General features: G+C 41.5%; 1 protein-coding gene across 1 annotated transcript; it reads right to left on the bottom strand.

The window, feature by feature from the left end:
- Positions 1-9,487: 9,487 nt before the first annotated feature.
- On the bottom strand, positions 9,488-10,216 carry LOC150040086 (sperm motility kinase Z-like). Its single transcript, XM_090327392.1, has one exon. It carries the CDS (start codon positions 10,214-10,216, stop codon positions 9,488-9,490), a length of 729 nt encoding a protein of 242 aa, XP_090183518.1.
- Between the last annotated feature and the right edge of the window lie 894 nt (positions 10,217-11,110).

The raw sequence follows: 11,110 nt of genomic DNA, 5'->3' as shown, positions 1-11,110 counted from the left end.
AAAGATGCCTGCCTGATCTGATGCTTTAACCAACCACTGTGCACTGACGGCGGGAGGTACCATCCACTCCTGACTGCCCTCCACATGGCCTCCCAGACCAAAAACAAGAGAGCTCTGGTACAGAGCATAGTTGGGTTTTGGAATAGACCCTTTGAAACTTCAATTTTCATTTAACAAATAATCAGTTTCATTCCCTCTTCTTGGATGGTCTCCTTAAAAATTTTGCAAAACAAAGACAAAGATATGAACAGTATTTTGGTTTGTTTGTGAAGTGCATATGGCCTGTCAGATGTCAGAACTCACTTATTTGGTCTCCTGATTTCCCTGGAAAGTCTGAATGAAGGTGGAACAGGGGCTGGTTAGTTAGTGTTAGTCAGAGCTGAGGTCTTCAGATACCATGAGTGTGGGTTTTTTTTTCCACCTTGGAGTGCACAAGCCTTTATAGATTTGGTTTTGACTGAAGAAGTAAGGCAAGCCAAGACTAGGCGCTTGAAATAAGAGACTTTGTTTAGTGGTACCTTGGGGGATTTTTCCATCTTGCAGCAAAATGTTAATAGAAATTATTTGTAGCCTGCCTGTGCTTGTTTCAAAGTGCTATTTGCCACAGCCCAGGTCCTAGCAAGTCTGTGTTCCCATGGGAACAGAGCAGGATTGTTCGCACTGCAATGCAGGCTGGTTCTTCTTGTGGATGCAACCATGTCACAGATCCTCCTTTACCTTTTAAAAATGTTATCCTTTTAAATTATGAAATATTTGACTGTGGAAAAAATACATGTAAAAATGAATTAAGAGGAAGGAGAAGATATCAAAGAGACAACTCAAAAGCATGAAAGCATCATTCATGCCTGTATACTATTGTTGCTCAGCTCACTGAGATCACAGGATTGTGGTTCAAAACCAGCATGGGCAGGAAAATCCATGAGCCTCCCTGATAATGGTGGACTTAAACTCATTGGTGATTTGTTCATGGTTAGAACTCTATTACTTTCTGCCTCTGGGTGGTTCATTGGAGATAAGGAGTCTCATGGACTTTCCTGCCCAGGCTGGCTTTGAACCATGGTCCTCAGATATCAAGCGTCTGTGTACTGTGCCTGTTTATTCTGGGTACTCTTATCTGCTATGACTCACCAAAAAAATAAAAAGGCAAAAGTTGAGCTGTGGTTCATGAATTAGAGCCCGCTAGCCTTGAATTTAAAACAAAGTCAAAAGTCAGGTTTTGGCCTCAATTGTACTCACAGCTAGTTTGAGGAAATAAAATAAAATAAGCAAGCATGGAGAGTGACCAGGCCAGAGTTCAAATCCTTGAACCAGAACCAAAGGACCCAAGGCCAGTGGTTGACTTGTGGCCTAAATGGCAGTGCTTCCAAATGTTGAATTAGAAAAAACAATCAAAGAAAGAAAGAAAGAAAAACAATAGAAGAGAGAAGCCAATTAAAGAAATTTAAATAATGGCTCACATCTATGATCCTATTATTTTAGATTGCTGAAATCTGAGGTTTGAAGTTCAAAGCCAGCCTGGGAAGGAAAGTCCATGAGACCTGTTTTAGTGAACGGCACTGGAGAGCTTGAACTCTCTGTGTTTTATGTCTAGAGCTCTACTACTTCCTATCTCTTGGTGATTACTTGAAGAAAAGAGTCTCATGGATTTTCCTACCCAGCCTGGCTTTGAACCACAATCCTCATATTCCAGAGGCTGTGTATGCCCACATAGCTACATGAGACCCTTTTTCCTATAAACCACAAAAAAACCGAAGGAAGGAAGGAAGGAAGGAAGGAAGGAAGGAAGGAAGGAAGGAAGGAAGAAAGGAAGGAAGGAAGGAAGGGAGGGAGGGAAGAATGGAGGGAGGAAGGGAGGGTGGGAGGAAGGAAAAGAGATAGGACAGAATGTGGGAAGGTGAAAGGAAGACAGGCAGGAAGGCACCTATCTAGAGCTTTGGTTTCCAGTTTGAAGCCTGATAGTCTTGATGGGAAAAGGCAAAGTAAAGCAAAAGATCTCAAGGAGAGTTGCCAATCCATAACAAATAAGTAGAAGACTCAAACAAAATAGATAGGTAAATAGAAAAAGGAAGGAAAATGAATTAAAAGGAAGGAGGAGATATCAAAGAGACAATAGAAGTATTTGAAAACATAGGCTGGGGTTTGGCCTCGTGGTAGAATGCTTGTCCAGCATGCACAAAGACCAGGGTTTAAATCCTTAGTAGTACATACAAAAAAAGCCATGAATAGTGTTGTGGCTCAAGTGGTAGAACTCTAGCCTTGAGAAGGCCTTGGACAGTGCTCAAAACCTGAGTTCAAGCCCTAGATATGGCAAAAATAAAAAGGAATTTGAAAACTTGGGTCATGGTTGTATCCTACTTGCCATGTTCACTGAAATCAGAGGATTATGGTTCAAAGCCAACCTGGGCAGGAAATTCTAAGAGACTTGTTTTAGTGAGCGGCAGTGATGAGCTTGAACTTGCTTTTTTTCCTCACAACTAGAGCTCTAATACTTCCTGTCTCTTGGTGGTTGATTACAGACTCTCATGGACTTTCCTACCAGGTTAGCATTGATCCACAGTCTTCAGATTTCAGAGTCTGTGTAATGCCCCCATGTTCACATGAGATTATTTCTCCCATAAACCATGAAAGAAAGAAAGAAAAAAGAAGGAAGGAAGGAGGGAAGGAAGGAAGAAAGGAAGGAAGGAAAGAAAGAATTAAATAGAAGAAAGAAAGAAAGGAGAGCAAGAGGGAGAGAGAGAGTGAGAGAGCGAGAGCGAGACAGAGAGAGAGAGAGAGAGAGAGAGAGAGAGAGAGAGAGAGAGAGAGAGAGAGAGAAAGAAAGAGAGAAAGAAAGAAAGAAAGAAAGAAAGAAAGAAACTGTGACTTTTGGCTGTGTTTTCACCTGCTAGCCTTGAGGGAAAAAAGCAAAGGAAAGATTATAACCTCAGGGAGAGTGCCCCATTCAAGAAAACAAGGCAGAGTACCTGAACAAATTTTAAAAAGGGGGGAGGGTGAGAAAGAAAAAGAAAACCGAACAAAAAATGAGTGAAAAGAAAAACACCGAAGGGCCACTGAATGTTTTGAGAACATGGTTGAAGCCTATATCCTACTTGCTCCAGTCACTGAAATCAGAGGATAATAGTTTAAAGCCAGCCTGGGTAGGAAAGTCCATGACAGTTGTATTAGTGTGTGCCTGTCAAATCAACTTGGGGTGTTTTGTTCATGATTGGGGCTCTACTGCTTTCTGCCTCTGAAAGTCTCATGGACTTTCCTGGCCAGGCTGGCTTCAAACTGGGATCCTAAGATGTCAAGCCTTTGTGTAGTGCCCTTGTGTATCCACTCTTATCTCCTATGAACCATCAAAATAATAAAAAAGCAGAAATTGATCTGTGGCTTAAGTAGTAGAGTCAGGGAGCCCTGAATTAAAAAAAGAAAAAGAAAAGAAAAAATCATGAGTCCAATTTTAGCTCTAATTATATTCCCTGCTATTTTGATGAAAAAATATCTTGGCTAGGGATCAGGTTCTGAATTCCAGCCCTATAACAGGAACTAAAAAAATTAAAAATAATAAACAGGCAGGCTTGGCACAGTGACTCATGCCTTTGCCACTGACTAGTGGCCTGTGGGCGGTAATTGAAGTTAAGAATCTCATGCAGTCTCCTGCCCAGGCTAGTTTTGAAATTCAGTCCTCAGACTTTAGGACACTGTCCAGTGCCCTTGGTTTCTCCTGGGACTCTTATCTCCTATTACCAACCAAAGAAGAATAATACCCCCCCCAAAAAAAAGGCAAAAGTAGAGTTGTAGCTCAAAAGTTGAGCATGATAGCCTTGAATTAAAAAAAAAAGTAGAATAATCCTCTGGGAGAGTCACCAGTCCTTTAAGTTCAAGTCCTAAGTATCAGTACTCAAATTTAAAAATAATAATAATAATTGGAAATTGAGTTTTGCCTCTTATTGTATACTTTGGTTACTTTGAGAGGAAAAAAAAAACTACTCACTGAAAGTGATCAGGCCCAGAATTGAAACCCTGGAGCAAAAATAAAAACACACATAGCCAGTAGTTTATCTGTAGCCCAAGGTATAGAAACTATTTTCAAATGAAAAACCCAAACAAAAACAAAAATACAAACTGAGTGTGAGTTTCTAGACCTTAAAAAGCCATAAGAACTGAAATTTTAAAAAGAAAAATAGTAAAAGCAATCATGAAATGATATGAAGGTGCCAGAAGAGAGGAACCAATTAAAGAATTTTAAATTATGTCTCACATCTGTAATCCTACCTGCTCCGGTTGCTGAACTCTGAGGATTGTGGTTCAAAGCCAGCCTAGGCAGGGAAGCCCATGAAAGCTGTTTTAGTGAGTGGCAGTCGTGGCCTTGAACTTGCTGTGTTTGGCTCATTGCTAGAGCTCTAGTACTTCCTGTCTGTTGGTGGTTAATTGGAAGTAAGGGTCTCACAGGAAATTTTCTGTTCAGGATGGCTTTGAATCACAATCCTCAGATTGCAAGCAGTGAAAAGCCAAGATTACAGGTGTGAGGCATTGGTGTTTGCCCTGGTTCTTAAAAAACAAAAACAAAAAAAACTTGTTTGTTTGTTTTTGGTTCTTATTCTAGGGCTTGAACTTTGGGCCTGAACAGAATCCAAAAGTCATTTCTTTCTCCCCCCACCCACCCAAAGCTAGTTAGTATACATTTAGAGGAAAAAATCAACTTCAGGATTTTTTTTTTTTGGTATAAGTGATTTTACATAGGGTTGATTCTCCCAGAGGAGGATTTTCTTTTTCTTTCCTTTTCTTTTTTTCCATATATTTTTTATTGTAATTAATAGAAGGATTACATTATATTTACCAGATAGAAGGTGCATTACTTCACAAACATTAAAATATTTTTCATATCTTGGTCCCCATTTTCCTCCCCCCACCCCATATCTTTTGCTTTCTTTTTTGTTTGTTTGTTTTTATTTCAAGGCTCATAATTCTACTATTAGAAGCACCACTCAACTTGTGCCTTTCCCTTTTTTGCTTTTCTTTTTCCTCTTTCTTTCTTCCTGTTTTGCCAGTCCTGAGGCCTGAACTCAGGCTCTGGGCACTGTCCTTGGACACATTTTGCTCAAGGTTAGTGCTCTGCCACTTGAGCCACAGTACCACTTCTTGCTTGTATTGTGTATGTAGTACTGAGGACTAGAACGCAGAGCTTCCTGCATGCTAAATGAGTGCCCAACCACTTGGCCACACTCTCTCCCTCCATTCCTTTCTTTCTTCCTTACTTTATTCCCTACTCTAGTCCTTCTTTTTTGGTGGTTAATAGAAGATAAAGAGTTCCATGGGAAGCTGAGGGTACTACATAGTATTGTAAAATCTGACAATTGTGATTCAAAGCCAGCCTAGACTGGAAAGTCCCTGAGACTCTCCTCTCCAATTATCCATCAACAGGTCAGGCCGCACAACTGGGGCAAAAACAAACAAAAAAACAGTAGTTGACTTTTGCAGAGACTCCAAATTATTTTTTACATTTTTTTGTCCTTGTCAGTCTGGGGGCTTAAACCCAGGGCCTGGGCACTGTCCTTGGGCTTTCCTCAAGACTAGCACTTTACAGCTGGAGGCACCCCTTCCACCTTTCCTTTATGGAACTGAGGAATCGAAGCTAGGGCTGCCTGAATGCTAGGGGAGCACCCTACCACTAGGTCATGAGCCTCCAAATTGTGACTTTAAAAAATAAACAAACAAAAAATGAAGGTGGGTGGTTAGTGTGACAACAAACCAGACGACCTGAAATAAACAAAAATGACAGAAAAAGTAAAGTGAATGAAATAAAAAGGTGAAGGAAAAGAGCTCATGACACAAACAGAAAAGAAAAGAAATAATTATAATTTTAAAAGCCAGAGGCTAGGCCCTGAGTTCAAGGTGTAGGACCATCCCAGGCAAAGCAAAACAAAACCAAACTTGACATATGGTGCAAATAAGAACAAACAGTAGACTTGAGAAAATAAACAAAAACTTCAGATAGAAGCACCAGCCGTTGGGTGAAATGCATAATACCAGGACCCAAATTTAAAAAATAAACAAGAGCAATCAAGGTTTGGCTTAAATTCTACAGCCTGCTAGCTCTGAACAAAAACTTTCAGACAGAATATACTAAGCCCTGATTTAAAACAGTAGGAAAACACCAAAGGGCAAAACAAAACAAAACAAAAAATAAATGTTGACTTGTAGCTAAAAAAATTCTAGCTGCTCAGCTCACTGAAATCTGAGGATCACAGTTCTAAGCCATCCTAGACAGGAAAAGCCATCAGACTTCTTGCATTGTATGCCAGTCCTGGAGCTTGAACTTGTGGTCTTTTGCTCATGGCTGGAGCCCTACCACTTCCAACCGTTTGGTGGTTAATTGAAGAGTCTCATGGGACACTATGAGACTTATGGGACTATGAGACTTCCATTAACCAATACAAAGGGCACAGGGAACCAGAAATTGACTTGCTGCTCTGGCTGTAGAACATGCTAGCATACAGGAAGAAAGAGAAAGAAAGAAAGAAAGAAAGAAACAAAGAAAGAAAGAAAGAAAGAAAGAAAGAAAAGAGAAAGAGAGAGAGAAAGAGAGAAAGAAAGAGAGAAAGAAAATGTTAGACACTTGGTTATGCCTTCTGTTCAAACCTAAGGAATAATACAACCAAACAACCAACCAAAATCAGAAAATCCCTCGTGGCTTATGAAGAGGCTGTTAGTATTGGGGGGGGATTAAAAATATGGCCAGACCACCAGTACAAGAAAAAAAAAAGAAGGCCAGAAATTCAGCTTTGGCTCAAGGCATGAAGATGACTAATATAGTGAGCAAATAAATAAATAAATAAATAAATAAATAAATAAATAAATAAATAAATAAATAAATAAAATAAAAATGCCAACTTAGGGAGACTAGGGAAACTTGCCAGTGCCTTCTGAGTTCAATCCTTTCAGTTAGCAGAATTAGCACCCAAATGCACATGAAAACTGAAAATTTGGATTTTAGCTTTTAGAATTGAGAAGAGAAGAAGGAATAGGAGGAGGAGGAAGAGAAGGAGGAGGAAAAAGGGAAGAAGAAGAAGAAGTAATGGAAGAAAAGGAAGAGGAAGATTAGGAGGAGGAAGAAACAGGAGGAGGAGGCACTGAATATCAACAAGCCTCTTCCCCATCAAAACAATTAGGAATAAAACAAATGTAAAAGAGGGTAAAATAAGAGAAAAGCCAAAGAAACACCTTAAAGTGATCGGGGTGATGTATGCTTATGTCTATAGTTCTAGATTTTTAGAGGACTGAGAGTTGTGGATATTAATTTTTACCCAGCCCAGGTGGGAAAAATCCCTGAGTATCCATGAGATTTATAATCAATAAATCACACCCAGGGTGGGGAAAAAAAGAAACAACAACAACAAAATTCAGGGAGATTGAGCTGTAGTTCAAGTGGTGGATCAGTAGTCTTGAGCAGAAAAGCTAAGGGACAGTGCCCCAGACCTGATTTCGAGTTCTATAACCATGAGAGAGACAGAGACAGAGACAGAGACAGACAGAAACAGAGAGAGACAGAGGGAGAGAGAGAAGAGTTTTGAAAACAGTTAAGATGATTTTAAAATGAAATATAGAAGTTGAAAAACAGTTGTTTAATAAGACACGAGAAAAATATAATTTTTTGACAATAAAGGTTAAAATATCATGCTAACCTCACCCAAATCTCACCCCAACCTACAGAAAGCCCTTTCTATCAGAGTTGTCAGTAATTTAGAATGGAAAATTCACAGCCAATGTTGAGATGATCTTGATTCTCTGATGCCTGTGTCTGTGCAGCCCTGGGAGAACTGATGGACTGTGCAGTATTTGACTTGCCTTATTTCCCTTGTGTCTGGGAATAGTCATGTCGTGGGGATGGGGGCCTGGGCACAGGAAGTGGAAATCATTGTTGAAGAGCTTTCTCTCACAGGAGGAGCTCACAGAATTCAGAGTCTTAACCAGCACTGATTTAAGCTATATTTTTTCTTTCTTTTTTTTTTCCATTGAAGAGTGGAGTTTTATTACATTTAAACAATTACTGATAGACCTCACAGATATCTATCATGAAGAAAATATGGATTTTTCTACATTATATAAGTAAACTTAGAATTAAAATGAAATTCAAGCTTAAAAGATTCAGTCACTTAGCTACATTTTAAAGAGGGAACACAAGTGCCTCTAAACTATTCCTAAGTGTACCAAGGAATGGAGCATACAGAGAGGACAGCACTGCCAGCCACCCAAGAGAGGACAGCACTGCCAGCCACCCAAAGACAGTTTGGCTTCATTATTTTCTTGTCATGATTGATCATGTTTTTTTCTTTGGAGAACATTCACTCTGTTTTTCCTTAGAAAATCAGTTGTGTTTTCAGGCAGTACAATTTGTGACTACCTGAGCACTGATCTTTCTATTGGAGTCACAGTGCCAGAGACTCAAGCTCCTTCTCTCTTGAATGCCCCTGGTGTTACAAAGTCACTGGCTGGGTGGTTCTGCTATGACCACATGGATGGGTGAGACAGGGCTTCTAGCTTTCTGTGGCCTTGGTGTATTTCAGGGCTATCATTTTCTTTCTTGCATGATCCTGGTGTTACAAAGCCCCTGGCTGGGGTTGTTCTGTGAGCAAATGGGTGGGTGAGAAGCTTCCCTGTATCAGTGGCAGGGCTTCTGGCTCTCAGTGAGTTTGGTGTCTTTCAGGGCTCTTCAATGCCATCTCTGGAACTGCCTGTTACTGGGTCTGCACACAGCAGCACAATCTCCTCAAGGTATTCATCATTCTACTCAGCATCCCCTTCCTGCCTCATTTTCTTCTGGAGCTAGAGGCTCTATCATCATGCTGTGTCAGCTCCAAGGAAAGGACAACATCCTCTGAGGTGTTGTGTCCAGGTCCAAAGCAAGAGCAGCCAGAGGTCCATGTTGAGCATGTTAGGAGCTCAGCAGCAGGAACTTTATCCACCGCCTCCACTGGCAGCTCCTTACAGCCATATCAGGCATATCTCTTAGGCCTCATTTTAGGCTGCTTGCAGCCCTGACTCTTGGTATCCCTCAAGACTTTGTTCTCATTCTATGGCTGTGAAGAGGGCAAGGATTTTGCTTTACCTCTTTGGCAAAATGTCTCCTCTTCTCTCTGTGGCAGGGAGGAACCTTGGAAGGCAGCCACTGACCCATGATATGGCATGAGGCTGTAACTGGGGCTCCTCTGCAGGAAACAGAGGGAAATGGCAGGCAAAGAGGTGCTTCGGCCTGTCTGCTTCACATTACAGGTCAGCAGACACAGAGGGAAATGATAAGGAAGAAATCTTGAATGAAACCTACCTCTCTCCTCCAGTAGGAAGGTGGAAGGGTTTGGGACAGTGGCATAGTGCTGAATACCCCACTCCAGAGATTGAGCTGTCACAGGGCTGACTCTCTCTGCCTTCAGGCCATCTTTAATGAAAAATGGGTGGTCATCACATCATCAAAGGATCTGTGCAAAACTGATGTGCGGACTTGTGATTAACTGTACCCCACTGAACACATCCTGCTCACCACAGTTGGGTATAACTCTTTGGGCAGGGGCTCAACTGGATATAGGGAGCCTTCATCAAATCCATCAAACCATGTGTGTGCCATGACTTGTTGCACATCAGACCTCTGCTGAGGGTTTAAAATTAAGAGCTGGAAAAAGACATGATGTCCTCTGGCAATCAGGTGTTGTGGTACATCATACCTGCTCTCGACAAACTTTCTACAGAGCTGGTTGAAAGTGCTCTCTTGAAATGGGAATTGTCCCATAATCATAAACAACACGATGGTGCCCAGACTCAAGACATCTACCTTGAAGCCATCATAGGCTTGTTTCAGGTATATTTTAGGGGTACAGACCACATAGGCACCAGGAAGATCTGTGATCAACTGCACTGGGGCAATCCTCAGGCTCAACCCAAAGTCATTGACCTTGACATTGCCGGTTTCATCCAGGAGGATGTTGTCAGGCTTCAGGTCCATGTGTGCAATCCCATGCCAATGGAAGTACTGCATCTCACTTCCCATCTGCTTCATCAACTTCCTTGCTTCCTTCTCATAAACCTGGCATGATGCTTTGATCCAGCTCTGCAGGTTTCCCTTGGTGGCCATTCCCATCACCAAGTAGACATGTTCCACTCCCCAGATCACTTGATAGATCCTAATCACATGGGGGTAATTCAGAGGCTTGACAATATCCACCTGATTTTCCACCAGCATTGGGTACTCTTTTGTCCCCAAGATTTTCACTGTGACCTCATTGTCTGTGAGGGAGTGATAGACCTTCTTCACCTGCCCAAAGGTGCCAGTGGTCTGCTGTACATGATATTGACTGACAAGGAAGTCCTCCTCTGCGGAGGAGAATGTAGGGCATATATAACAATTTTATACATCAGTGGAGTAGGTATCAAATCTTAACGAAGTTTAGCTAATCAATTCAGTGATAGCATATCTTAAATTAGCACAATCTAAGCTACAGAATAATGGAAATCCCCAAACCCACACAACCCAAAGCTTCCTTTCCGCCCCACTCACCAATAAAAGAATCAATCTAAATCTGATTTACTGAAGCACTGTAAAGTAGCTCTCTCAGCACTTTAACTGAAAATGGAGAGCAACTAACAGCCTTCTGCAACCCCTCCAGGCACCTCACAATGGCATGTGAGGTGTGTGAGGAAATGGCCCAATCACAGTGAGGCCTAATGGCATCATGGAAGAATGGACCAATCACGGCCAGGCCTCGTGTCACCAGGAATGAATGGACCAGTCATAGCCACTCATAGAACCATTGAGGATCTAGTTTGTAGGAATGTTGTAAAACACTTCAAGTGGACCCCTATGGGTATTCTCATGGCAGCATTTTGGGAACCATGAGGACTGGACAAGTCCCTCCTTCCTTCTCCAGGGCCATGGCATCCTAGGATCTGCTTCTGCAAGACCTCAGCCTTCTGGGACTTGCTCCCACAATCTCTGAAAACATGTTGGATCACAATGATCTCTTGAACACATGGGGATTGGCAAAAGCTACCAGAGTGGCATCAAGTTTAAAGAAAAATTGATGTGTCAGGTTTGGTACCATATTATTTTACTGATAATTATTTTTTTTCCAGTCCT

Source organism: Megascapheus bottae, unplaced genomic scaffold (assembly GCF_031878675.1).
Source record: "Megascapheus bottae isolate mThoBot1 unplaced genomic scaffold, mThoBot2.hap1 HAP1_SCAFFOLD_48, whole genome shotgun sequence".
NCBI lineage: Eukaryota > Metazoa > Chordata > Mammalia > Rodentia > Geomyidae > Megascapheus > Megascapheus bottae.
This window is presented reverse-complemented; position numbering and strand designations above follow the sequence as displayed.

What these genes read in the sequence shown, in the direction of transcription:
- LOC150040086 (XM_090327392.1), bottom strand. Translation starts at nt 10,216, where the DNA reads ATGCTGGTGGAAAATCAGGTGGATATTGTCAAGCCTCTGAATTACCCC.